Source organism: Cetorhinus maximus, chromosome 22 (assembly GCF_964194155.1).
Source record: "Cetorhinus maximus chromosome 22, sCetMax3.hap1.1, whole genome shotgun sequence".
NCBI classification, from domain to species: Eukaryota; Metazoa; Chordata; class Chondrichthyes; order Lamniformes; family Cetorhinidae; genus Cetorhinus; species Cetorhinus maximus.
Genome location: NC_135900.1, coordinates 43,319,620 through 43,347,353, shown reverse-complemented (window position 1 = coordinate 43,347,353; position 27,734 = coordinate 43,319,620). Strand labels below are relative to the sequence as shown.

The 27,734-nt window shown below is 40.3% G+C and overlaps 1 protein-coding gene across 3 annotated transcripts in view; it reads right to left on the bottom strand.

The window, feature by feature from the left end:
• Positions 1-979: 979 nt before the first annotated feature.
• fbxo7 (F-box protein 7) overlaps positions 980-27,734 on the bottom strand; it is a 35,637-nt gene continuing 8,882 nt past the window's right edge. For 2 of the 3 annotated variants that reach the window (XM_078568187.1, XM_078568188.1), the window contains exons 3-9: positions 21,359-21,848; positions 11,768-11,909; positions 8,321-8,404; positions 4,326-4,421; positions 3,186-3,362; positions 2,519-2,550; positions 980-1,950 (exon numbers count right to left, since the gene is read on the bottom strand). In XM_078568187.1, coding sequence (XP_078424313.1) covers positions 1,570-1,950; positions 2,519-2,550; positions 3,186-3,362; positions 4,326-4,421; positions 8,321-8,404; positions 11,768-11,909; positions 21,359-21,848 — 1,402 coding nt within the window. In that variant the 3' untranslated portion in view covers positions 980-1,569. The remainder of the gene's footprint in view (positions 1,951-2,518; positions 2,551-3,185; positions 3,363-4,325; positions 4,422-8,320; positions 8,405-11,767; positions 11,910-21,358; positions 21,849-27,734) is intronic. The other variant, XM_078568190.1, reaches the window with a different exon arrangement.

Sequence of the window (27,734 nt, the reverse complement as noted above, 5' to 3'; positions counted from 1 at the left end):
GATAGAAGAGGTTGGAACTGATGCATAAATCTCACTCGAGCATTTAGTGCTTTACCTAGTCTGGGAGATTTTGATGCTGACACTGGAAGATCAATTTTTCAACATTGCACTCCAGGTAAGAGCCTCACCAGCTGATAATGCATATTGGAAATTCCAACATGTGCATCAATCAATTTTCTATTACATTTCAGATATGTATGCAATGGATGAGCCTCCCACCAGGAATGCAGACATGGAAAAATACCTCTGATGTACAAAAGGGTATCAACGCAATTTTAAAATATTAGTGATGTGCTTTAGGCAGCTAATTTTAAGAACTGTTAAAGAAAAAAGACTTGCATTTATATGGGACCTTTCACAGTCACCAGACATTGCAAGTGCTTTACACTAAATAAAGTAGTTTAAGTGTAGTCACTGTTGTAATGTTAAGCAATTATAACATTTTGTACCAGCTTGTTAACTTTAGATATTTAGTTGAATAAAAAAATTATGCTACAGTTTAATAAGTCATGCGATTGTATTAACAGTGTTGCTGCAAGCATATCTGCTTTGCTTGGTTTAGGTGGTGTATGTGTATCAACATGCATGCTTATCCAGTGTGGGGATGCAGGTTCATGCTCCTAACTCTCCAATAGGGCGGGGGCTCCTGATCTTAATTAGTCAGAGGAAGACACTGAAGAATTAACCCATTACACCTGCAGACTCAACAGCAATACTGGACAGGTGGGACACAAGTTGCTTGATACTTGATTTGAAATGAGGGCGGGGAAGTGGAGGAATGAAGGAATTTAATGGCGGCAAAAAAAAATCTCACTCCACATATATAGTACAAGAATTCAAATAAATCAGGTGCCGGTCCAAACTCCAAAGTCATATCCATTTCAGATTCACTGATGATCTTGAAGGTCCTTCACAATAATGATTATAGTTGTATCAGAGACCCTTTATGTAAAAGTCACCAGAAAGAATCATTCCAAAGTCATCAGAAACAATTTATTTCTGTGCACTATACAGTAAGTATAAATGCTCTTTGCTTTAGCAAGTAACTCCTTTGCAAGTACCATAATTTGGTAATATGTCTAGAAGCAAAATACAGGCAAGCTTGAAATTCTTACTGTGCAGTGTAATAATTCTTACATGGCCGATTCTTTGAATTACATACTCAAATTTAACCCATCTTGTACAAATCTACATTACAACTGCTCAGTCAAATAAAGTATTTAAATTTTCCATGAAAAGCATTTCACACAAAAATATGAACTTATTCAGAAAAATTGCTACAATATTATAAAGCCCACTTTTGTCTCCCTGCATGAAATAAAATCTACAAATATTCCACTATATTGGGTCAAATGTGCATTTAGATCCCCTTGTCCCACATTTCCTGTAGTCCTCATTTTACTTTTCAGGCTTGGATCAGCAAATTAAAATATAACTGGTGTATGTTTCAGTTGCAAGTTTTTTAGACTTTTAGACTAAAGAAAGATTGCCAAAGACTAGAAATGCAGCAATTAACCATCGTTTAAGAACTAAATCTAAGAAAAGTCCAAAAGCTTCATTGAAGAGTTCTTAAATGATGCCACGCCTAATGTTTGCTGATCTGCCTCCAGTAGACCTCCCTGGAAATCTGATGGCGTGAAATCCAGGCATTGCAGTTGACTGACCTGGCAAAGAATCAGTTGGGTCAAACGCTGGCCTGAATGGAGGTAATGTCCCTGGCAAAGGTCCTGATCCAGGTAAAAAGCGATTAATAGGATCTCCTCTGTAAGGCAGCTGAGGATGCTCATCGTATTCTCCTCCAATAATCCCAGGTGGATAAAAATGGCGAGGTTCAAATGGGAAGGGATTGAAGGGGCCGGGCTGACCTGGAAATACAGGCAAAGCAGGTGGCAGATAGAGAGGAATTCTGTGCAGTGTTTTTCTCCTCATCACATACTTTTCCTTGTAGAGCTTTAAAAACAATGGTTACGCTGAAGTTAGAACATCTGTACAAATGTAAGGACACAAAAATGTTAAATTGTCTATTCTCCATTTAACTATATTAACTTTCACCCTATTGTTATTGTCACAAGCCATGTCTTAGCTGAGAAAGCAGGGCAGGCATTCTTCTCTTGGGGTGGGTAATGTGTTAGGCTGATGTGGGGTGCACTTGAACAGGTATGATCAGTCCCTTCAGCACCTTGCTTAACTGGCCATTCTTAATGTGTAAGTCTGAACAGCAACTGTTAGACTATCCAGCTGGGGGTAGTGGACAGTGCACATGTGAAAGAAAGATCAATCCGCCCTTCTCCTCAGCATCTACTGGGAAATCAGTGGGAAACTGGGTTGATTTCGCTCCCCTCTAGTCCATGGAAGTTGAAGATAATTGTGAAAAAATAGAAACAAAAAAAAACAGCATTTATATTCATGCAAATATTTGAATTCCACTCAGTCAATCCACCCTGAACTAACATGGACACTTAAAATGTTACTTTTGTGAAATTACAGAGAATTAATTTTTTTTTAAAGCTCTACTTACTTTCTTCCAGTCATGGCTGCTGGCTCGTGAATCTGTTTCAAAATAAGAAATTAGATCATCCTTTACTTTTAATTTGCAAGTGAACCAACAGGCAAGTGGCAATATATATAAAAAGCAAAATACTGCAGATGCTGAAAATCTGAAATAAAAATAAAATGCTGGAAAAACTCAGCAGGGCTGGCAGCATCTGTGGAGAGAAACAAGAATTTCAAGTCCTATTGACTCTTCTTCAGAGTGACAATATATCACTTGGAAAGTTCACTACTTCAAAAGCTTCATCCCGTTCATTGGCCTTTTCAATATTTAATTTGATATTTATAATATACACAAGAAAGATTTGCACTTATATGGTGCCTTTCACAATCTCAGGACATCCAAAGGCTAATACATTTACAGCAAATGACTAATAAGTAAAGATTTAATTATTTTCCATGAAATAAACAGCAGTATGAGAGTCCAACATGACTCACTTGACTCAGATCACAATGCAATATGTTAGAATTGACGGTGCAGCAATATAATATCCAGTTATTTAATATGACAGAGCCATTATGCTTCAAGATCATGAGTTACATTCCTATAAATTCATAATTTATATGAATAATCTGGGATTTGCTGCCAGCCTCAATGGTTGCCTTTATGGGGTTCCTGAACTGTGTCAGCTCACCTCTGAAATCCCTTAGGTATAGAAATCTCCAAAGTAGTTGGTCGTTGGTAGCCGTATAAAGGTCCCGGCATACCGCCGAGAGGGATAAAATAGTGAATACGTCCAGGAGTCTGAAAATTCGCAATTTGAGTTCCAGAGGGAGAACCACAAGACCAAACACATCCGGGAGGTTCAAAGCTGAAAGGGTTTAAAACATTTCATTTATGAAACAGTTACGTCTTTTGCACGGTTTTAAAAAAAAACATTTCTTTCTTTAAAAAAAATCAACCTTTGTGATTCCAAACTAAAATTTTAAAATCCAACAATCTGCGCCAATATAGCATCTTAGTTACTTGGTTACTAAGCATAGTCAGTCTTCCAACACTCGCAGTCCCCTCCCCCAACCTTCCCGCTGCCACCTCACTCCCCCTTGTCGCTTCCTTCTCCCGAATCCTCGCTGCGAGCAAGGGCTCAGGAGAGGGAGAGCAAGGGGGAGGAAGACAGTGAGGGAGCAGGAGGGACAGCGAGTGTGAGGAAGGGAGTGGGAGGGTAGGGGAAGCAGCAAGTGGGCGAGGCAGCAAACAGCAGATAAATAGAGTTAGTAATAGTTAGAGAGGTGACCTTTGGGCCAATTAGGTTCAAGGCAGCCAACAGGATTTTATAATAGGAAATTACATCATCCTTATTACGTGCTTTCTTATGGAAATTGATTTTCATTTAGCTCGTTTTCATTCAGCATGCCGTTTTTTAGGAACACATCAAGACTGCTAAACAAGGGATAGCTGTATTTATTTCAGATTTAATCATAACCATATACATAACTGCCACTGTGTCTTCTTGTTTGTATCGGTTCACAGATTAAGATACAAGGGAGAATTCTTGGCAGAGCAAATCAGGGCATATTTGGTCAGGAAGCATCAGGTTACAAAGCCAGCCATATACCATCGAAATTAACACTCATTAAGTAACTCATTTTCAGAAAATAAATTTCCCAGGAAACATACTTAGCTTTCTAGAAGCAATGGGGAAGTACAGAATGGAAAGCATTACAATCTGTGGTGAAAACATTACTTTCAATGTACATTGGCACCCTTCTCTCTAGCCACCCCCCTCCTCATTTACTGATATATTGGGAGGAGAGAAAGAGGCTAAGATGCTTACCTTGTCTGGCACTGGCAAGCAAAGGATACACAAGCTGATCTTTGAACATGCAGGACAGTTTTTGTAGATCTTTATACAAATTTGCTGCATTCTCACCTTGCAAAGTCAAAAAACATTATTGGAAACAATTAGGAATGTTTGTGACAGCAGAGCTTACATTTAATTCTCAAGGGTTCAAACAGAAATGACATCTTTGTTGCAACGTTATCGCTTGAGAGAGACTGGTTATGCAACACATCTTACACACAGAAAAGTAATTTTAAAAAATACCTTCCTGCGTATGGATGTATTTCAGAAAATATTTTCCCATTCCAAGGAGAGAATTTTACATAGGGAAGAAAAAGCATGAGCATGGTAATCTCAAACAACACACTGAAAAGGACATAGGATGCTAATATGCTTTTGAAAAAGTTATGCCACCTGTTCTGGTGAAGGGTTTCATTTGAAAGATTAATCTAATATACTGATTTACCAGTGAAATACCAATCTTCTTTAGTTTTTATATTTCAGATTTTATGATTAACCCTATATCTAATTTACTCAACTCAGATAATTGAAGCTGATACTTTGGGAAGTAATGCACCCTATAATGCTGTACTATAATTACACTCCCACAACACAGAACATCACATACGTATATGTTCACATTATACAAGTGGAGAAGGCAATATCAATAACACACCAGCCTAAAGCATTAGAAAAGTACATGCTTGTCAGACAGACAGCTGCTGTAGAGCTCCATAGTGCTATGAAAAGATACTCATGATCGTTACTGAACTGGATAATCTGGCTTCTTACTGATGAAACATTCAAATCAGCCAACATGAAAGGATATGCACGAGTTGCTTCAGTAGGTTATTCCTTCTCACCTTTGATGCCTAGGTTAAGTCACGTTGGTCTTGAATTTGGCAATTCCTAATGAGTACAAATCCCCTGTAATTCAGTAGAACATGAAAATCTCATGTGCTGTGTTAGAACTGAGTGCTTAATGCTGCCACCAAGTACCAAAATGACAAATTTTGGTCTACTATCTAGCACTGCTATTGGTCTTGTGGATATTCAGTTAAAAATTTTTGCCTTAGCAAAAGTAAACAATTGGAACATTTAAAGATCATGAGGGGTCTTGACAGGGAGGATAAGGAAAGGATGTTTTGTCTTGTGGGAGAATCTAGTACTAGGGGGTCACTGTTAAAAAATAAGGGTTCACCCATTTAAGACAGATGAGTAGAAATTTTTTCTGATGGCTGAGTCTTTGAAACTCTTCCTCAAAGGGCAGTGGAAGCAGAGTCTTTGAATATTTTAAGGCAGAGGCAAATAGATTCTTGATAAGGGGATGAAAGGTTATCTGGGGTATGTGGGAATATGGAGTTGAGGTTACAATCAGATCAGCCATAATCTTATTATATGGCGGAGCAGGCTCGAGGGGCCAACTCCTGCTTCTAATTCATAAGTTCATATGTAATTTATTCCAGTGATATGTATATTCCTGGGATTACTTCCCCTAACTACGTAATAAAGATTTGTACATGGCTCAGAGATTGGTGTGGGAGGAATGGGTTTCAGTTCCTGGGGCACTGGCACCAGTAGTGGGATAGAAGGGAGCTGTTCCAGTGGGACAGGCTTCACTTGAACTGTGCTGGGGCCAGTGTGCTGGCGAACCAAATAACGAGGGCTGTAAAGAGGGCTTTAAACTAAATAAAGTGGGAGAGGGTTATGGAAAGGGGATACATAGGCTTACAAAGCAAAAGGATATGGCAGCCTTGCAGGGCAGCTATTTAGGTATTGATACCCAGGGTGTGACAGGAAGGGACAGAGTGTACAAACATTAAAAACAGCAGCAAATAGGGTCAAAGGGGAAAAAACAATGGTAAAAAGGCAAAATTAATGGCCCTTTACTTAAATGAATGTTGTATTCGGAATAAAATAAATGAATTAATGGCACAAATAGAGGTTAATGTGTATGATCTTATAGCCATTACGGAGACGTGGTTACAGAGATCAAATCTGGGAACTAACTATTCAGGGGTATGTGACTTTTCGAAAGGACAGGCAGGAAGGAAAGTGTGGTGGGATAGCTTTGTTAGTACGAGATGGAATAAGTACGATAGCAGGAAAAGATCTTGGATCGGAAGGTGTAGAAAGCATATGGGTGGAGGTAAGAAATAACAAGGGGAAGGCAACATTGGTGGGTGTAGTCTATCGGCCCCCTGACATTAGCTATATCGTAGGACAGAGAATAAATCAGGAGATAATGAGGGCATGTAAAAAAGGCAGTACATTAAGCATGGGTGACTTTAATCTTCATGTAGATTGGGAAAATCAAATTGGCAGAGGTAGACACAAGGAAGAATTCATATAGCGTATTCGGGACAGTTTCTTAGAACAATATGTTGTGAATCCAACCAGGGATCAGGCTACTTTGGATTTGGTAATGTGTAATGAAGCAGGTTTAATAAATGATCTGAGTAAAGGATCCCCTAGGAAACAGTGACCATAATATGGTAGAATTTAGCATTCAGTTTGAGAGTGAGAAACTTGGGTCAGAAACAACAGTGCTAAACTTAAATAAGGGTAATTACAAGAGAATGAGGGCAGAGTTGGATGGAGTGGACTGGGAAAGCAGTTTAGCAGAAAAGACGGTTGATGAACAATGGCCGATGTTTAAGAAAATAGTTCATGACTCTCGACAAAGATGTATCCCAGTGGGGAGGAAGGATTCAAGGAAGGAGATAAACCAACCAAGGTTAATCAAGGAAGTTAAGGACAATATCAAATTTATCAAAAAAAAGTATCAAAAAAACATACAAAATGGCAAAGATTAGTGGTAAGCCAGAGGATTGGGAAAGTTTTAAAAACCAACAAAAGATGATCAAAAAATAATAAAGAGGGAGAAAATAAACTTTGAGGGGAAACTTGCAAGTAATATAAAAATGAACAGTAAGAGCTTCTTTAAATATGTAAAAAGGAAGAGGGAGGCCAAAGTGAACATAGGCCCCTTAGAGAATGAGGCTGGGGAAATAATATTGGGGAACTAGGAAATGGCAGAGGACTTGACTATTAGTTAGCCAATCCCCTATCCATGCTAATATACTACCCCCAACACCTTGGGCTCTTATCTTATGTAGCCTTATGTGCAGTACCTTATCGAACACCTTGGGAAACCCAAATATATTACATCTACTGGTTCCCCTTTATCCATCCTGCTTGTTACCTCCTTAAAGAATTCTAATAAATTTGGGAGTCCTTGTGCATGAATCCCATAAAGCTAACATACAAGTTCAACAGGTAACAGGGAAGGCAAATGGAATGTTGGCCTTTATTTCAAAGGGAATGGAGTATAAAAATAGGGAAGTCCTGTTAAAACTACACAAGGCACTAGTTAGGCCACACCTAGAATACTGTGAACAATTTTGGTCCCCTTATCTAAGGGGAGATAAACCAGCATTAGAGGCAGTCCAGAGAAGGTCTGCTAGGCTGATCCCAGGTATGGAGGAATTTTCTTAAGCTGAGAGATTGAGTAGGTTGGGCCTGTACTCATTGGAGTTTAGAAGAATGAGAAGCAACCTTATTGAAACATATAAAATTCTTAGAGGGCTTAACAGGGTTGATGCTGAGAGGTTGTTTCCCTTGTGGGAGGATCTAGGACCAAAGGGCATAATCTCAGAGTAAGGTGGCGCCCATTTAAAACAGAGATGAAGAGGAATTTCTTCTCTCAGAAGCTAGTCAATCTGTGGAATTCTTTGCCACAAAGGGCTGTAGAGGCTGGGTCATTAAGTATATTCAAGGCTGAGATAGACAGATTTTTAATCAGTAAGGGAATCAAGGGTTATGGAGAAAAGGCTGGAAAATGGAGTTGAGGATTATCAGATCAGCCATGTTCTCATTGAATGACGGAGCATACTCGATGGGCCGAATGGCCTACTTCTGCTCCTGTATCTTATGGTCTTACATTTGTAGTTTAAAATTCCACCACAGAAATTACAAACCAAACTTACCCAGTCTGTCTAAGTAAACATAGGATGCAGGAGACAATTGCACTCTCTTTACACTTTTGACATTCCCATTTATCTTCAGTGTGGCTGTTAGAAAGAAGGAAAACATTCAATGCAATCAGCATGTGTTAATACATTCACAATCAAACTGGAGTATATTACAGAGTTCTAACACTATTCTAACGATGATTGAGAACTCCTATGCAAGAAATTTAAAGGGCAGCATGTTAGAATATTAGCATGATATTCAGTGGTGGATGCAATTCCACTTTCTCCCTCCCCAGAACCCCAAAACTGGCAAGTAGCCAAATCTCAGCTGCATGTTATGGAGAGGTTGCCAGATGATTATCTAGTAGGAAAAATTTTTTTTAACATGGTCTTGGGAGCAACTGTCTATTCAAAATTGGTGCACAACCCAGAGAATAAAATGGGTTTTAAACACACAAAGCTCAAATCTCTCTACTCTAAGTCATAACGATTACGGCACAAGGATTGTAAATAAGGCATAGCTACGAATGCTTACTTATAAACTATTCTTTCGTCAGTTACTATCCCCTTTTAAAAATTAAAGTGGCTATGTTTCCTTCTTACATGTATTACACAAACTTGGTTGACACTTCAGTGCAGTAGTGGGAGTGCTGTATTGTTGGAGGTGCAGTTTTCAGATATGACAAACTAAGACCTCAAGTATATGTAGAAGATTTCAATCGACTATTCAAAGCAAAACAGGCAGTTCTCCCAATGATTTGTCTAAGATTAATCCCTTAGATAACAATACCAAAACAGATCAACTCCCTGCTAATTGTTGGCTATTCAGTGTGCACAAATTCACTTTTATTTATATAGGCTTCTCATATCCTCATGATGTTCCATAGCATTTTACAACAAGCTCTTGTTTAAAAAAAAAGATGCTTTGCTGGCCTAACCTTGCAGAATCTACACAATCTTTACTTATGTGTAAAATGACACGGTATCATTACCTTTGTTTAAGGATCTTAAACTTAAAGTGAACTACATAGGTATGTTGGGAGAGCCGTCTAAGGTCGATTGGGTAAATATACTAAAAGGTATGGATATAAATAAACAGTCGGAAACATTTAAAGAAACAATTCAAAACGTTCAACAAAAATACATTCCATTGAAACACAAAAACTCTAAGATCCATCTGTGGCTTACTAAAGAAGGTTAAGGGTAACAGATTAAAAGAGGAGGCTTATAATGTTGCAAAGAACAGTAGTAAGTCTGAAGATTTTAAATGTTTTAGAAATCAGCAAAGGACCACCAAAAAATAGATAAAAAGGATAAATAGAATACGAGAGTAAACTAGCCAGGATTATAAAAGTAGATTGTAAGAGAGAATGGCTAAAGGTATCTTAGAAGCAGAGACGGGATAAATTATAATTGGGAATGAGGAAATGGTAGAGGCATTGAACAAATATTTTGAGTCGGTCTCCACAGTAGAAGACACAAGCTACATACCAGAAATAGAGGATAATCTAGGGACTAATAGAGTTTGAAAATTAAGGTAATCAATATCAACGGAGAAAAAGTACTGGAAAAACTCAAGGGACTAAAATCCACCAAATCTCCATGACTGATGGACTACATCCTAAGGTTCTAAAAGAGACAGCTGCAAAGTGGATGCGCTAAAATTTTCCCACAATCAAGGAAATTTTGAACAGTCTCAGCAGATTAAAATTTAACAAATGTAACACCACTATTCAAGAAAGAAGGCAAAAAGAAAACCGGGAACTACAGGTAAGTTAGCCTGGCACCAGTCATTGGGAAAGGAATCTATTATTAAGGGAGCCTTAACAATCCACTTAGAAAAGCATAGTATGATTAAAACAAAGTAGACGTCCTTTATGAAAAGGAAACCCTGTTTGACAAAATTAAGAGTTTGAGGACGTAACTAGTGCAGTAGATAAAGTGGAACCAGTAGATGTAGTACACTTATATTTCCAAAAGGGATTTGATACGGTGCCACACAAAAGGTTAACACACAAGAGAAGGGTTCATGGAGTTGGGGGTGATATATTAGTATGGATAGAGGATTGCTTAACACACAAGCAAAGAGTAGGCATAAATCAGGCAAACTTAATTTGGCAGGCTTTCACTTGTGGAGTGCCGCAAGAATCTGGGGCCTCAGTTATTTACAATCTATATTGAGAGATGAAGAGTAATGTATCTAAATTTGCTGACGATACAACTTGCATTTCCACCTAGCTTTTTGGGAGGAGGATACAAAGAGGCTGTAAAGAAATATAGACAGTGGGTAACAAGGTGGCAGACGGGAGTATAATGTGGGGACGTGTGAGGTTATTTAATTTGGTCATAAGAATAGAAAAGCAGAATTTTTCTTAAAAAGTATAAAACTTGTAAAGGTTGAGAGACTTGGGTATACTCGTACAAGGAACATAAAGTTAGCATGCAAGTACAGCAAGCAATTAGGAAAGCACACGGCATGTTGGCCTTTATTGCAAAGTGATTGGAGTACAAAAATAAAGAAATCTTGCTACCATTGTGAGATCACACCTGGAATACAGTGTGCAATTTTGGTTTTCATTTTTAGGCAAGGACATACTTGCACTGGAGGCAGTACAGCAACAGTTCACTAGGTTGGTCCCTTGGGTGAGAGGGTTCTCCTATGATGAGAGGCTGAGTAATGTTCATCTATATTCTCTGGAGTTTGGAAGGATGAGAGGTGATCTCATTGAAATATTCAAGATTCCGAAGGGGCTTGACAGGTGGATACTGACACGTTGTTTCCTCTGGATGGGAAATCTAGAACAAGGTAGCACAATTTCAGAATAAGGGGTTGATAATTTAGGACTGAGATGAGGAGAAATTTCTTAACTCAGAGGGCTGTGAATGTTTGGAATTCTCTACCCAAGGGGGTTGTGGATGCACTATCACTAAATATATTTAAGGCTGAGATAAACAGATTTCTGATCTTTCATGAAATCAATGGAAATGGGAAGCGGGCAGGAAAGTGGAGTTGAAGCCCAAGGTCAGCCATGGTCATTCTGAATGGTGGAGCAGGCTCAATGAGCCAAGTGTCTTGCCTTGCTCCTATTTCTTATGTTACGTACCCATTGCATAATTCTACCGTATGGGAAGGGGTTGTTGGGGTAGCAGCTACCCCAGTTTCTTCAGTATCAGACTGTTCTCACTCCGGGGACTAGGCCTTTACTGAAGCATACATTGTACAACCCTTATATTCTAAAGACCAGAATCAAGAAGCAAATTGTAATGTTTCATAGCAAGTAGGTAAAGCAAGAGGCAAAAGGGAGGCTGATTTGCAACAAAATGAGAATAAGACTTTAATCATCTAAACATGTGTGTGTGTATATCCCAGCCATACAAGATAAGGTCATACAAGGTAAAACAATACATGACATCGGGCAAATAAATGATATGCGCTCTTTCCAAAGAGCTATCATGCATTACCATTGACTACAACCAGATTTCCCATTGGGACGCAAGAGAGAGTAGCAGACCCATCTTCACACAGGAAGTGACTGTACTGTAGTCTATAGAGACCTTCGTTCTTCCATTTCTCAGGCATTTGGGAACCCTTCAGTCCGGTACCCTACAAAAATACACAAGGATAATTTTTTTGCAAGTTATTTTCATTCCCTTCCGAGTTCCTAGCAAAAGTTCTAGCTAAGGTGGTGAGCAAGTGACACATGCTCCAGCCTCAACCGGTATAGGAGGGTGGTGTGCAAGAGTGACCTGGGTGACTATTCCTTCAGGTAAGGTTTTGTCATCTCTGCACATTTTACGCTCGTGGCTGGGGACTTGCCATGTGTCTAACAATAGATGCACCACATATTACCATTCCATGAAACAGCCAGCAGTACTGCAATGTAGTCCATCTTAATTGGTAGCTTAAAACTTTTATGTTGGTCACAGGGTAAGTTACCCTTCACCAAGCCTTGAGCCAGCCAACACTCAAGGGTGGAAATGAGAAGGGAACTAGCCAGATTCTGCCATACATTCCTGTAGAGTAATGGTTGTCTTCACTTAATATATGAATGGTGTCTGTGGTAACCAGTGTTATGACCATAGCCAATATTAATTGCTCTGCAAACCAAATCCCAGAGGAAAAGCTTGGCTTATGGGCCATACCCTTTTTTTTGTATTCTGAAACCAAGAAAGGGACATGCCGATCTCAGCAGTAAGTCACCTAATAATACTGTTGGGAGTTTTAAAATTAAAAGTAGAAGTTTTATTAACAAGAATAAAGAAAACTGAAACACACAAGATTACAGGTATACAGTTAAACTTAGTCTTACAAAACATTCCCCCAAAAAGACACTCTACTTGGTCAGACCCGCAAGTAAAACACCTTCCAGGCAACATTCCCTTATTCGATGTTTAGCTATAGAAAAAATTCAGTAATGTTACCCAAGGTAAACTGTTGTAGTTTCAACAAAGGTATACCACATGACCTGTAACACTCTTCCACTCTGCTGTGAAAATCCAAACTTCAGAATAAAACTGCACTTTGCAGCCCAAGACTTTTTTGGTTTGGCTGGATGGTTGATTCAAACTGCATCTTCTCTCAGCCAAAGCTTCAGCTGCTACATCTCATCTCCAGCTCAATAGCCGTATATCTCAAACAGCTACAGCCCACCTAAGCTCTCCACGTTAAATCTAAAATACCTTCCCCACCCCCCCATCCCTCATTTCATCTCCTGTTCTATTGTTCTCACACCTCTTTGAAACACTAATCCTTCCAAATACAAGATCTTTCATGTTTCCATCTTGACTTTGCTATCAGGTCAAGAAAATATAATAGCCCCCCACCCCCACCCCGCCTCCATATTAACCTATTGAATTCCTGCAAGATGCAAACATGTTTCTTGTGACCTCCGACTCCACTTCAAACTCTCAACTTATCTAAAAATGCAAACGTGAGACCAAACCTGCTTACTTATACCTCAAACCTAATATCTCTATCTTTTTGATGTTTCCAACCCCCCAGACAACCTGTCTCCTGTTAATTTCTTCCCAGATTAATTGAATCATACACACATACACAAACGCGCACAGCCTTCTCACAGAATAGCACAACATTCCCCAAAACTATAAAGAACATCCATTTCTCACACCTCCCTTATCAAAAAACTGAACCATAATTCCAAAAAGATGGTTTCGTTTTTCACCCATTTCTTATTCTTTACATTTAACTATACACACAAAACTATTACACCATAGTGTACATGCATTAACCATGAAACTATACACAAGTCTTTTGTAAAAATAGAGTTCATTCCAGTCCATTCTCCATTTGCCAATATCCAAGTTCTTCAGAATTAAATTCTTGACAGCACACCTGCAGCAAATTTTCTCATCCAGCCACATTTGTAATTTGTAAATTCAACGATTGCAATAATAAACTCCACCGAAACAGTCCTGCGTTTTTGTAGGAAACTTTTCCAGAAACTTGAAAGGATTATGATCAGTATATACAACTGTCTCTGAAGAGTTGTTTACAACAGATACTTCAAAACACTGCAAAGTCAACACCTAACTCAAAGTCTCTTTCCCTATAGTTGAATATTTCTTCTGGTGTACATTCAGCTTCTATGAGAAATATCCTACTGGTTTCTCAATTCCTAGTTCATCTTGTAGCAATACAGCGCCAACACCCATATCACTGCTATTAATAACCAACTTAAACTGCTTTGAATAATCAGGTGCTGATAGTACAGCTTTCAAGCCATCAAATTCATCCTGACATCCCTGTGTCCATTTTCTGTTCTTTTTTAATAATCCAGTCAGTGGAGCAACTACGCTGCTGAAGTTTGGCATGAATTTCTGATTAAACCCACCTATGCCTAGAAATCTCAAAACTTCCCATTTTGTTTTAGACACTGGGAATTCCACAATAGCTTTTACTTTTGCACCTCATGGAGCCACTTGACCATGTCCAACAGTCTGGCCTAAATTTGTAACTTGTGTTTTTGCAAATTCACCTTTAGCCAAATTTACAACCAAACTGGCTTCCTGCAGTTGACTAAACAGTTCCTTTAATTGTTGCTCCCACGTTTGACTGAATACTATTAAATCATCAATATAAACAGCACAATTGCTCAGTCCCTCAATCACTTTGTTTGTTTGTCTCTGAAATGTTGCTGGTGCATTTTTCATACCAAAGGGCATTACTTTGCATTGATATAGACCATCCGGTTTATAAAAGCCGATATCCCTTTTGCCCTTTCCGGTAAGGGTACTTCCCAATATCCTCGCAGTAAGTTAATTTTTATGGTAAACATTGACTGTCACACTTTCGACACAATCTTCCAATCATGGAATAGGATATGAATCTGTTTTTGTTAATGCATTCACTTTTCGGTAATCAACAGTCTTTGTGATCCATCCGGTTTTGGCATGTGTGAACTCCAATTTCTGTGCCTGGGCTCTATGATGTCGTTTTGAAGCATAATTTCAATTTCTTTCCCCACTGGGGCTAATTTTACTAGATTTAAACTATATGGATGTTGCCTTATTGAACCAAAATTCCTCACCTCAACATCATGTATAGCTAAATCCAATTTTCCTGGTCTATTTCCACAAATTGCTTTGTGAGACTTAAATCGCTCCAAATCTTTTCTGGAATGTAATCTAACATCACATTTAGATTTTTAAGCCTTCCTCATTGTCCAATTTAATCAGAAGGAGGTTGATTTCAGGACCCTTAATTTCTAACCCCCCCTTTCCTTACTTACAACTACTAGTACCACCTCCTGTTTATCTTCTCTGTCAAAGTATTTTTGAGCATATTTATATGGCACACTCACTGACTTTTCCTCCTACCTGGGGGATCTACTACCCAGCTTACCTCACTCAGTCTCTTTTCAACATGGTAAGGTCCATTATATCTTGCCTTCAAACAGTTCGTCTGACACCGGCAACAATACTAACACTTTTTCTCCAGCCACAAAACTAACCCTTTTATCTGCCTTTTCCTTCATCACATGTCAAGATATCTTTAATTTTTTTCTAGCTAACTCACATGCCTTACTTAATCTCTCTCCGAATTTTGTCACATAGCCCAGGAGATTTGTTTCAGAACTTTGACTCACTAATTTATCCTGAATCAGTTTGAGTGGTCCCCGTATTTCTCAACCATAAATTAACTCGAAAGGACAGAATCCTGTTGACCCATTAGGGACGCCCCTAACAGCAAACAACAAGAATGGAACTTCTTGATCTCAATCATGTAGACAGTCTTGACTATATGCTCTAATCATAGTCTTTAAAGTCTGATGCCACCTTTCTAAGGCACCTTGTGATTCGGGGTGATAGGCTGATGACCTAAATTGCTTTATTCCTAGGCTGTTCATTACTTCTTTAAACAGCTGATACATGAAATTTGAACCCTGATCAGACTGTATTTCTTTTGGTAATCCATATCTTGTAAAGAATTTGGTTAACTCCTCTATATGTCCCGTATGTAATAGCTGCCCAAGACAAACAAAATTGATGTGCCTTTATGCCCCATCATATCTATGACCAGTTCTGCACATCATGAATTGGCCAAATATATATTTCCCATATGTGGATGATATTTGCTATATTTAAATCTGTAGCTGCATGCAACAATTTCCTTACGTATTGTAACAGGCTCCATCCTGCACTCAAATTCGTCTTTGAAATGGAGCAGTCAAATGAACACCCTTTCCTTGACATATCAGTTGAGAAATCTGCCAGGGAGTTCTCTGCCACAAGCCGACCTTCCCTGGTCAATATACACGTTGGGATTCTTACAGTTCCACATGCTGCAAGATTGGTCTTATCGGCAACCTTGTAAATAGGGTCCGAGCCATTTACTCACCGTGCAAGCTCGATGCTGAAATAGGTCGCAACGGCATCCTGCAGGATAATGGCTACTCTCATCAGATCGTTTCGCACTATGTCACGCAAACTCATGAACAGGCCTAAGACCGTCACTTTCGGCCCTGAAAAGTGCCCAGTCTACCCCAGATTATCCTGGAAGGGCAAAATATGAGCAACAGATAAAACTAGCCGTTTCACACTGCTACTATGCAATAGCAACACGAGTGGTATTTGTCACTAACAGGATGCTGCCGTCAAGCCAAAAAGGCGTTCTGCCTATCACACAAATGAGTGCCAATGTGATGCTAGGTATGTAGGCTGTATGTTCCAAAGACTGGCGGATCATATCAAACAGCATGTCCCAGCCACTGTTTGCAAAGGGCAAGGTACAGACCACACTCAACCAGCCCATTCTTGCAAACCTCAAAATAGTGTCCAACATTAGTTGTGATTCCATGATTGGATGACATTTGCTAAATAATCCTCAATGCTGACAATTATGCTGACAACCAATTTAAGATAGTCAGTTAGGCTCGCAATGTGGCACATTTGTGTACTGGAAGCTACACAGGGCCCTGTTCTTTGCAGGCAGAAAGAACATGTACATATACTGCGCCTGTTTCAGCTAAACAAAATAACTGACAGCCATTTGCTGACTCATTCCTCAGGGCAATGCCTTGACCAATCAGGGTCAAGCTAGCTGCCTGAAATTTAAAACAACGCTTGACATTTGACTGTCAGTCACCATCACTGGCACATTCTCCATGGCAACACCTCTGCCAATCAGAGTCCACTTCCAACCAATCAGCACTCTCTTCACATGCAGTATAAATTGTTTTCTCCTTATATTGGTATTCTTGAAGTGTCCTGGTCAGTGCAAGATGGAAAGTTTAGACATGTCTTTTTTTCATTTTCTGACATTAAGTTTAAATGGAGGCACAAAATGGCTGCAAAAAATGCACTAAAATGTAACAATTAGATAAAAGGACAGTAACCAACCTCAAAACCAAAGTTTATACAAATTATATGTAGACTGCAATAGTACTGAAGACTTGTGCTCCAAGCCCCTAGCTAAGCTGTTCCACTACAGCTACAACATTAATATCTACTCAGCAATGTGGAAAATTGCCCAGTCCAACCCAGCCAATTACAGCCCCATCAAGTCTACTCTCCATCATCAGTAAGTGCTAACAAGCAGCACTTGGTTAGCAATAACCTGCTCACTGATGCTCCGCTTGGGTTCCGCCAGGGCCGCTCAGCTCCTGACCTCATTACAGCCTTGGTTCAAACATGGACAAAAGAACTAAACTCCCGAGGTGAGGTGAGAGTGACTGCCCTTGACATTTGATCGAGTGCGGCATCAAGGAGTCCTAGCAAAACTGGAATCAATGGGAATTAGGGGGAAAGCTCTCCACTGGTTGGAGTCACACACAGCAGAAAGGAAGATGGTTGTAATTGTTGGAAGTCAGTCATCTCAGCTCCAGGACATCACTGCAGGAGTTCCTCAGGGTAGTGTCCTCGGCCCAACCATCTTCAGCTGCTTCATCAAAGACCTTCCTTCCATCATAAGGTCAGGAGTGGGTTTGTTCGCTGATGACTGCACAATGTTCAGCACCATTCACGACTGCTCAGGTACTGAAGCAGTCCATGTGCAAATGCAACAAGGCCTTTACAAAATCCAGATTTGGGCTGACAAGTGGCGAGTAATATTAGCACCACACAAGAGTCAGGCAATGACCACCTCCAACAAGAAAATCTAACATTCACTACCGATGCACAGTAGCAAAAGTGTGTACCATCTACAAGATGCACAGCAGAAACTCACCAAAGCTCCTCAGACCTTCCATAGACCAGCAACTTCCAAACCCATGACCACTACCATCTAGAAGGACAAGGGCAGCAGACTCATGGGAACATCACCACCTGGAAGTTCCCCTCCAAGCCACTCACCATCCTGACTTGGAAATATATCGCTGTTCCTTCACCGTTGCTGGGGCAAAATCGTGGAACTCCCTCCCTAACTACACTGTGGATGTATCTACACCACATGGGCTGCAGCAGTTCAAGAAGGCAGCTCAGCACCACATTCTCAAGGACAATTAGGGATGGGCTTTCAATGCTGGCCTAGCCAGTGAAGCCTACACCCCTTAAATGAATTTTTAAAATTCCGAAATCAGACTAAGAAAACACTTTGTTTGTAATTAATTTTGATAATAGAACAATGAGCTGTTCAAAGGCCAAGACCAATTAAGCTAAATTAAAGAATGTCAGCCAAAGGGTGACAAGACCCCATTAACACATGAAGAGGAAAGGTCTTGAGCCTTCCCTAGGGGGTTATAAACCCCATCTCTAAAAACACACCGCTAGCTAGCCATGTTTTGACTGAAGGATACTTGTTCGAATGGAGGAAGGTCGAAAGTCATGAAAGCCTGTTAGACATAAGTATCCTTGTTTCTTTTTTGGGTTATTTTGTTATAAATTAGTCTAGGTGTAGAAAAAAAAGATGGCAAATGATTTTGAATACAGGTGTGCCCTGTATATTAAAACAGAAGAGGCTTATTTGTATGGATGTATGGTTCTTATACATTAGACTCAACTAATTGTGCATTACAACTCTATATTAATTTATAATTCTCTTAAACTTCTTTGAATTCACTATCTGAAGAACCTTGTCTTATCCTGTGGGTCTTAAAGTCTCATGCAAATCATAAATCTGAAGATTTAATTGATAAAGCTATCTTTAATGGTATTCCATTTGAATTCTGCACTAGACTAAAAAAATTGTTTGAAAAGATCAGAGTAAACTTTTTGTGATCAACTGCTCCATCTAGTGGAACAAGCTTTGACCGTTCTGCAGTAACTTGCTTTTTCGTGATACTTAGTCTCCCACCCTCCCACTTGTTGCCCCTCTTGCTCCCAGCAAGGGCTCAGATGAGGGAAGGCAATCACGGTGGGGGAAGAGAGGAAAGCGGCAGCTCAGGGTTATAACTGGTGGGGGTAGGTTTGGGAGGCAGTTGAGAGAGGGAAGCAGCAAGGAGGAGGGAGTGGGAGAGAGAAGTGAGAGGGAGGGAGCAGGACAGGGAAGACCGAGCATGTGCAGTAACCATGCTAAAACAAGAATGGAGACAGCACTGTCCAGGAATGTCCCTAATTTACAAATCCTGCTAAAATGAAAACAATTAGAACATGCTATAAAACAGGGGATTCCTATATTAAATCTGCTTCCACCACTTTCAGGCACTATATTCCAGATCACAATTTGTTGTATAAGAAAATGTTTCCTCATGTCTACTAAAACCAGTTTCTCTATTTACTCTAACAAAACCTTTCATAACTTTGAACACCTCTATCAAATCTTCTTTTAACCTCTGCTGTTCAACATGGCTCAGAAGCCACCACAAAAATGTGGTAGTTCTCTACCTCCAGGAAGTCACGAGGATTATTTCTGGGACGTTCAGGTCAACACAGCTCGAGTGGCTTCCTACATCAGCACATATTGAACCTCCTGTTATCTGCCAGGAAAATATCTTCCTCAAACACCACCAGCTGATAGCTAACAAAGCACTCCCATTGACAAAGGCCTCAAAAAATACCCACACGTTCATCTGAAATCCTGCAGTCCCAACTAGAACACACTTTGCACCCTACAAGCTGGTGACTGCCCTACCTCTTGATGGCACACCTCCTGGTTGACTGAAAACATCACCAACCACAACCCGGTAACTGACTCGAATGTTAAAAAGTTCTAGGTTTCAGCCTTCAACAGAAAATTTGGATAACCCTCAACCAGTTGAGGACAGGGTAGGGAAGATGTGGTCACTTGCTCCATAGGTGGAACATGAGGAACATCTCAAAATTGTGACTATGGACTTCCAAGTCAGACCATCGCCCAAATACTGAAATTGTGCGAGAGAGATCCGATCGTGGTGGCATCACAACCATTCACACTGTATTAGCTGTTGAATGGATTGTTAACCTCAACGTCAGATTATAACTGCTTCTCCAGCCACAGAAATAAAAAAAACTAAGGAGAACAACCTGGCCTTCTTCAGTTTCTGCACATAACCGAACTCTTTCATTACTGGTAATACTCTCATACAGTTCTTCTGCACCCTCTCCAAAGGCCTTGACATCTTCAAAGATTGGTGCCTAGAATTGTACACAGTACCCCATCTGAGGCCTAAACAGCGCTTTATAAAAGTTTAAAATAATTTCCTTGTTTTTGTACTCTGTTCCTCTTGGCTTTATTAACAGCCTTCTCAATTTGCCTGGCCAGCTTCAAAGATTTGAGTACGTACACTCTCGGGTCTCTGTTCAATTGGGAAGAAGCTTGTGAACTTAAATTCATAATCTAGACTAACCACGCAGTTCAGAAGAGGGGATGCAGGGTTGGAGCTGTTGCCCTGCAAATAAGTCGCCAGTGTGGCCCCATTTGCACCTCCCAGTAGTTTATGTGGATATTAAACATCCAGTGACAATTTGAAGAGGAGCTGGGAGATATGTTTTTGTCCTGGCCAACATTCTTCCCTCAACTAATGTCACCAAAAAAACCTAACTGGGCATTCATCCATGTTGTTTGTGAGATATTGTTAGTACAAAAAAGTTGCAGTTTTGTGAACAGTCATTGGCTTGTCTGAGAAGCCATTCTTCATATTAAAGGTATTTTATGTGAAAACATAAAGAACAAATTTGCATTATAAAGCATTACAAAGTACATGTCCTCATAACACCCTAAACCCTTTTCAGCCAATTAATTGCTTCTGCTGTGCAGTTACTGTTGTTTTGTAGACAAATGTAGCAGCCAATTTGCAAATAGCAAAAAGCTAAATGACCAATGAATCTGTTTTTGGGGGCCATGATTTAGGGATAAATGTTGGCTAGGACACTGGGAGAAGGCATCTACTCTTTGAATTATGCTGGTGGATCTTTTACAAGGATACTAGAAAACTAACTTTTAGGTTGGTTCAAAACGGAGGAAAATGGAAGAAGAGGTCAGCTTGCGAACCAAATACACTGCTAGAAAACAGCAGATATAGGACATTTTTGCCGAAAGGGAGACAGGGTCATGATTCTGTCGATTAGAAAGCAAATTCATTTTTATTGGATCAACTGCTCCAGAAGTTTGGACATCAATGCTGTTTGCACAGTATATATGGTCAATTATTGAATTCCATGTCACTCTAGATTGTTTACCTGTGGAATGTATCCTGCCTCCAGCATGAGGAGATGAAGCACTACAATCAGAGCGTCTTTTGGGCTGGTGCACTCAGCAGAACGATACAATATTTCTAATGAATGTGGTACCATTCCATCAACTGCTTCACTGCACAGCATTGGCTCATATGGATATTTTGCTGTGGTTTCTTCAAATGCCATGGACATCTCGTCAGATGAAGAATTCTGGACGTTTACTTCAGACTGCTGATACGCATCAGGGGCAATCTCATGAGCAGACTCAAGTCTATTCCCACCATTCACAATACCCTGGTTTTGAGCAATATTTGAACATGATGGTTGTTCCGTAACATTTAACTCTGACAATGATCCAGAGGTTGAGACAAATGAATCTGGCAGAATTAAGCAGATCAAATCCCCAGAGACTATTCCTATGGATTTTATGGCTTGCTGGTCATCAGTAAGAACATCTTTCCCATTTAAACTGATGTTGAATTCAGTATCAGAACTGTAAAACAAAAGAACAGTTTGGAAATTTAAAATCAGAGCTGTAAAACTATAACTTGCTGCATATAGAAAGAGATGCACAAAATTCAGCTGCATTTTTTTCTTTGCCAGATTAAGGAACATATATCCTGTGCCTCAAAAATAATATTGCAGAACCTGGTACAATTCATAATACATCTACAGATCCTACCTTACTATCATAATAGTCACATCATTTTATGTCTACTGTAGTCATTTCACAATTTATGACAATTAAAATTAGTTATTTAATAAAAGAATACACAACATAGAAAGTTAGTTTTGGGCAGGAAGTTAAAGATGTTGTACATTTATAAATGGCAAATAAACAAACTGTCTAACATTAGAAATGATTGACTCACTTGTTGCTTAATGTGGTGTCAATTCTTTATTATTCTGCTAATATTTCATTTGTAACACCAAAACAAGCTCCATAAAGAGAAGTTTAAAAGAAACTGGAGTAACAATTGCTCATTTTTTCTTTTATTTTTCTCCCACCTCATCTGAATGCGATAGCAAACCTTTCAACAATTGGAATGATATCACAGAATTACATCAAGTGTACAGCACAGGAACAGGCCAGCCAGTCCAACTGATCTATGCTGGTGATATTTCTCCACAAGCCTCATCACACCCTACTTCATTTAACCTCACCAGCTTACCCTTTTATTCCTTTCTCCTTCATGTACTTATTCAGTTTCCCCTTAAAATCCCCCTAACTGCTTCAACTACTCCTTGTGATAGCCAGTCCCACATTTTAACCACTGTTTGGGTAAAGAAGTTTTTCCTGAATTTCTTATTGGATTTATTAATGACCATCTTATATTTATTTTTCTACCACTGACATTAAACTAACTTCTATAGTTCCCTGCATTTGCTCTATGGCCCTTTTAAAATATAGGAACAATAGTGGTAAAAGAGAGCCGACCGGAAAGAAATAAAAATACATCAGTTGACCCCAGGTCAACGCTATTCATCTGTGCCAGCTGCGGAAAGGTCTGCCACTCACGAATCAGCCTCTACAGCCACAGACCACATTCATTACAGAAGTAACATACATCTTATGTGCAGTCCATCGTCTCTTGAGATGGATGGATGCCGAAGTAGGTAAAGTAGCTGTCCACTGGTCATCTGGCACTATTCCTTTTCTGTGTATTGCTTTCTGGGCTCTCTCTTCCATAGCACTTAATAAATGTGGATGCAATCCATCCAGACATCGCATTTGATACATTTAGCAATTATCACTCCTCTTCTATCTTAAGTGCCTTTATATCATCTTGGTTTCTTCTTCTAATGTCATGAACACCTTGTTAGTTTTCCCAGCAAATACTGAGGTGAAGTATTCAATATTTCTGCCATTTCACTGTCATTACCTGAGAGTTTATCTTGTATATCCTTTTGTGGCCCTCTGTCCTTATTTTTTCTGTTACTGACGTGCCTGTGGAATACTTTATTTCTTTTCATATTCTTTGATGTTTTAATTTTCAGTTGCCTTTTGCTTATTTATTTTTTTATTTGACTTGTTTCCTAAAATCTTCATGTACTATTTTGCCATCCTCACACTTATTGTCTACGTGTTAAATGTATGCCTTTTACTTTTGTTTCAATTTTACCCATATCGCTGTATTCATCCACCGTTTCCTTATTGACTAGTTTGTTGTTGCTTTTTTTAAGCAGAATATATTTCTCTTGAACTTTATCATAATTTTCTTAAATATTTCTCAGTGGTATTCCATCTGTCAATTTTTTTTCCAGTTTACATTCCTTAATTCCATTTCACCCCATAAATCATTACTTTAAGCCTATGATGTTATGATTGCTAACCCCTATATGTTCCCCTACGCTTCCATTATCTCCTCCGACCCATTTCCTATTACTAGTTGCAGTAGTGGTTCCTCCCTTTTTGGGCTTATATACAAGTAAGAAAGGAATCCCAAATGAACCATAAAACTTCATTCCTTACTTCTTGCCAGTTTATTTGAGGGAGTTGAAATATTTCATTATTTGATATCCTTTACTCATCTCATGGATTTGCCTACATATTAATCCCTCCAGTACTCTTCCAAAATTAGGTGGTCTGCACATTATCTCTATTGACTCTATCGATCCCTTCTTATCCTTTGTGTTAATCCAAATCGATTGTTTATATCTTAAATGTTAGTTATGACCTTTTTTTCCTACTGCCATTATTTCAGTGGCTCTGAGACTAGAATCAGTAGAGGCTTTCTCGGGTTCATGAAATAATGTGAGTACGACCCATTGCTGCAATGACATGGGTCAGGCACATGCTGTTATTTTGATTTCCTTCATCTGCTAGAGTGGCTCAGCCAAGGGTGCGAATACTGGGGAATTCAATGTCAGTTCCAGGTCCTGGTGCATTTGCACAGTGACACAAGCTTTAGACTCTCGCAACAATCTTGAGAATTTAATGAACATGCTTCCATTTCCACCCATCCCTCAACTTAACATGACCCATTGCTGACCTCTTTTCCCTTTCTGAACTTTCACAGGTAGATACTGGAGCCAAGACCACTCCAGAAACAACACGTAACCAGATAAGCAGGCCCTCAGACTGACTCAGAATGCTAGCAGAAGAGATGATAGGCCCCAGAGACACCGGTAACGGAAACACAGGGCTGGGGCTGTGGGAGGGTAGGAAACAGCTGCCACAGATGCCTTGTTCAGGGACCTGGAATGACATTAAGGCTATTCACCGAGTATATCAGCTGGGCCTGGACTGAAACCATGGTCTAAGTTACTCCCAGTGCCCTGATGGCACAATGCCACACACCAAGCAGCACAGCAGTAACATTAGAGCAGAGAGGCTGGTAAACAGTAGAGGGGAAGGGATTAAGAATTCAACAGGAAAGCTGCTGAAGCTGTAGGGATACCTTTCGGCTGAAAGGGAGATGAAAGTTGTCACAATATTTACTATATTGCTTAGATCTGGCAAAATTTCATTCAAGTCCCTTTAGTAGGGCACTGTTGAACTTTACGTTTATAAATGTAAATGTGCCAGGAGATAGTATTATACATTAGATTTGGGGAGTGGGGTGGGAAGATCCATGATCATTAATACATTTGAAAAGGGGTCCTTCACCCAAAAATGTTTGGCAATCACTGGTCTGGAGAACTTCTCCCCTCCACTGCCTCCAATCTCATCTCTTCAATCCTCCATCCATACGTAAACAGGAGTGTCCCAGATTTTTCCATTTTAAGTTACTCCTGTTCTTTCGAATGAACCTTCTCATCCTATTTCCCTTCCTCCATATCCATCCAGTCCCTAATCTCATATCTGCATTCTTCTTATACCCTCCTCTGTTTTTTGGCCCAAACCATGTCTTTGTCACACAGAAGCTCTCTATTCCACCCCACCCCCCAAAAGGCAGCTGTGGGCTTTCCATTTCTTCGAATAGTGACTCAACTACTACCATTCACAACCCTTCCTCATCTTGCTGAGATTCTAGATCAACAATTTTGTTTTTAACTCTATTAGCTTTCTCCTGATAAAAGCCATAAATATAGCAACCCACATAGGTCCCAGTTATGCTGGCCTTTCTGGAGACATTGTTAAGCATTTTGTTCCAGGCCTACCCTGGACCCCTCCCTGATCTCTAATATGGTGGTGTTGCTTTCAACTCCCACAAATTTCTTTCATTATGCTTCATATTTCCAGCCATCCTTCAATGTGACATGAACCACCGTTGACCTCTTTTACCTTCCTGAAATCTCTCTCTCATGCTCTTTTCCCTTCCCCTGTCCCAAGCAATGGGACACTTTATACTTCTTCCAACCCTGTTTTCTGTAAGAACTCCATTCTTATCACCTAGTTTTTTTTCTTCCTTTTTTGCATCTGTTCTTTTCAGAGATTTGGAGATGCCCTCCTTTGTGTCCTGAGGCAAGGATTCCCCTCTACCATGGTGGACAAGACCTTCAACCAGGTCTGTCCAATTTCTTTATGCTCTCATTTCTACTCCCTCACTATTATAATGCACTCCCCTCTTCCATGGCAGTCAACCAGCACCTCCACCACATTTCCCCTCTTCCTACACGCTATCCCTTCACAAAACATATTCTCTCCTCCCCATTTTCTGAAAGGATAGTTCCTTCCAAAATGCCCCAGTTCGCGCTTCTACCACCTACAACAGTCATAGCCTTTCCCTGGCACGTTTTTTATTCAAGCTCTAAAAACACCACATTTGCCTATTCATTTCCTATTATACCACTGTCCGGGGCCCCAAACATTCCTTCCACGTGAGAACGCAATTTACATGTTTTTCCAACTTAGTATACTGCGTCTGCTCATTGTTCCTCCACATTTGGAAGGCCAAACAGGTTAGGTGTCAGCATTAGCTCAGTGGTAGCACTCTTGGCATTGAGGCGTTGCAGAGCCAGGGGCAGTCAATGAAGGAGTTCATGCAGCACATGTGCCCCGTCATGGCTCAAGGATTTGAGCTCCATTGAAAGAACAGCCATCCTCTTGGAAAGCCATATGCAACAACATGCGGACATGCACAGAAAGAGCGAGGTTCCCCATAGAATGAAACACTCATTGTTAATGGCGCAAAGATGTTTGGACTGGATGCCAGCTACATCCCCAGCCAATGGTCCCATACAGTATGCAGGAGTGCTCCGAAAGAGCTGAGTGAGTTGAAGAGGCTGATGAAAGTGCCACGCTTCACAGGGCACAAACATCATTCCTTGCCTCCTTAGCTACTGCAACTCAGGACCCTGTGTCAAAGACTGCAACAACACAGGCTCAGCAGCCTGTGGAGAAGCCCCCGCGGGCACCTCCATGGTGAGAATGGAAGTCACAGGTGTTTTAGCCAGATACGGTGAAGCAGGCTGCCTCCACCTCACCCTCAGCCACAGTGGGAGCACCTCGTAGGAGTGTGCATGAGTGCAAGGTGCCTCACTGCAAGTTACACTTGATGGGTCACTGGGGTGAAGTTTTCTGTTTTTCCTCACTATTGATTAAACTGGTTATAAAAATGATAAATTTTGATTAAACTTGTGTTTTTAAAGTTTGTTGAGAGAAATTAAATAGGGGGGAAATGGGGGAGGGGGTTGTTGGGCAGGGCCTGGGCTTGCTGCTGTTGGATGGTATGTAATGTGGGAAATGGTGGTGATGGAGACTCCATTCGTTCTACCTTTGGGTCTCAATGGGATTATTCTAGTGTGCATGCGCACTGGATAATTTATCTGATGGAAGTTGATCTGCAGAGGTGCTCAAGCTAAGTGCTGCTGAATTAGTATGGCCCTTGTGGCTATGCCAGCCTGCTAATCACCATGAGGCCTGGAACAGCCTCAGTAGTCTTCCTCCAATGCCTGGGCACTAGGTTCCTCTAGAAAGTGTCCCCTTCATCCTCCTCTGGAAGAGTGGTGTACCAGGTGGTCCTCTTCATCCAGCTTCAGTTCTTTTTCTTGTCATATTGTGCAACACGCAGACCACCACAATGAGACCCCCAGCTGGCTTGTTCTGGAGGGCACCATCCAACTGGTTTTGGCAATGGAAGTGCATCTTCAAGATTCCAATGTGGGTTCATATTAGTAGATGGTTCTGGCTGTGGCACTTCTCTGCATCCGTGTCTGGGTATCAGGCAGGCGTCAAGAGCCACTCCTTCAGAGGATAATTCTCACCCCCCAGCAGCCACCCACGCGTCTGAATGTTGGCCTGAAGAAGTGTGACACCAGAGACTCTCACAGGATGAATGAATCATAACAGTAGCCTGGGAACAGAGTGCAGCACTGTATGATGTGCTTCTTGTGGTTACAGATCAGCTGGACATTCAGTGAGTGGGAGCCTTTTCTGTTCAGGGTTCTGACTGGCTGATCAGTTGGTGCCCTGAAGGCTATGTGGGTATAATCA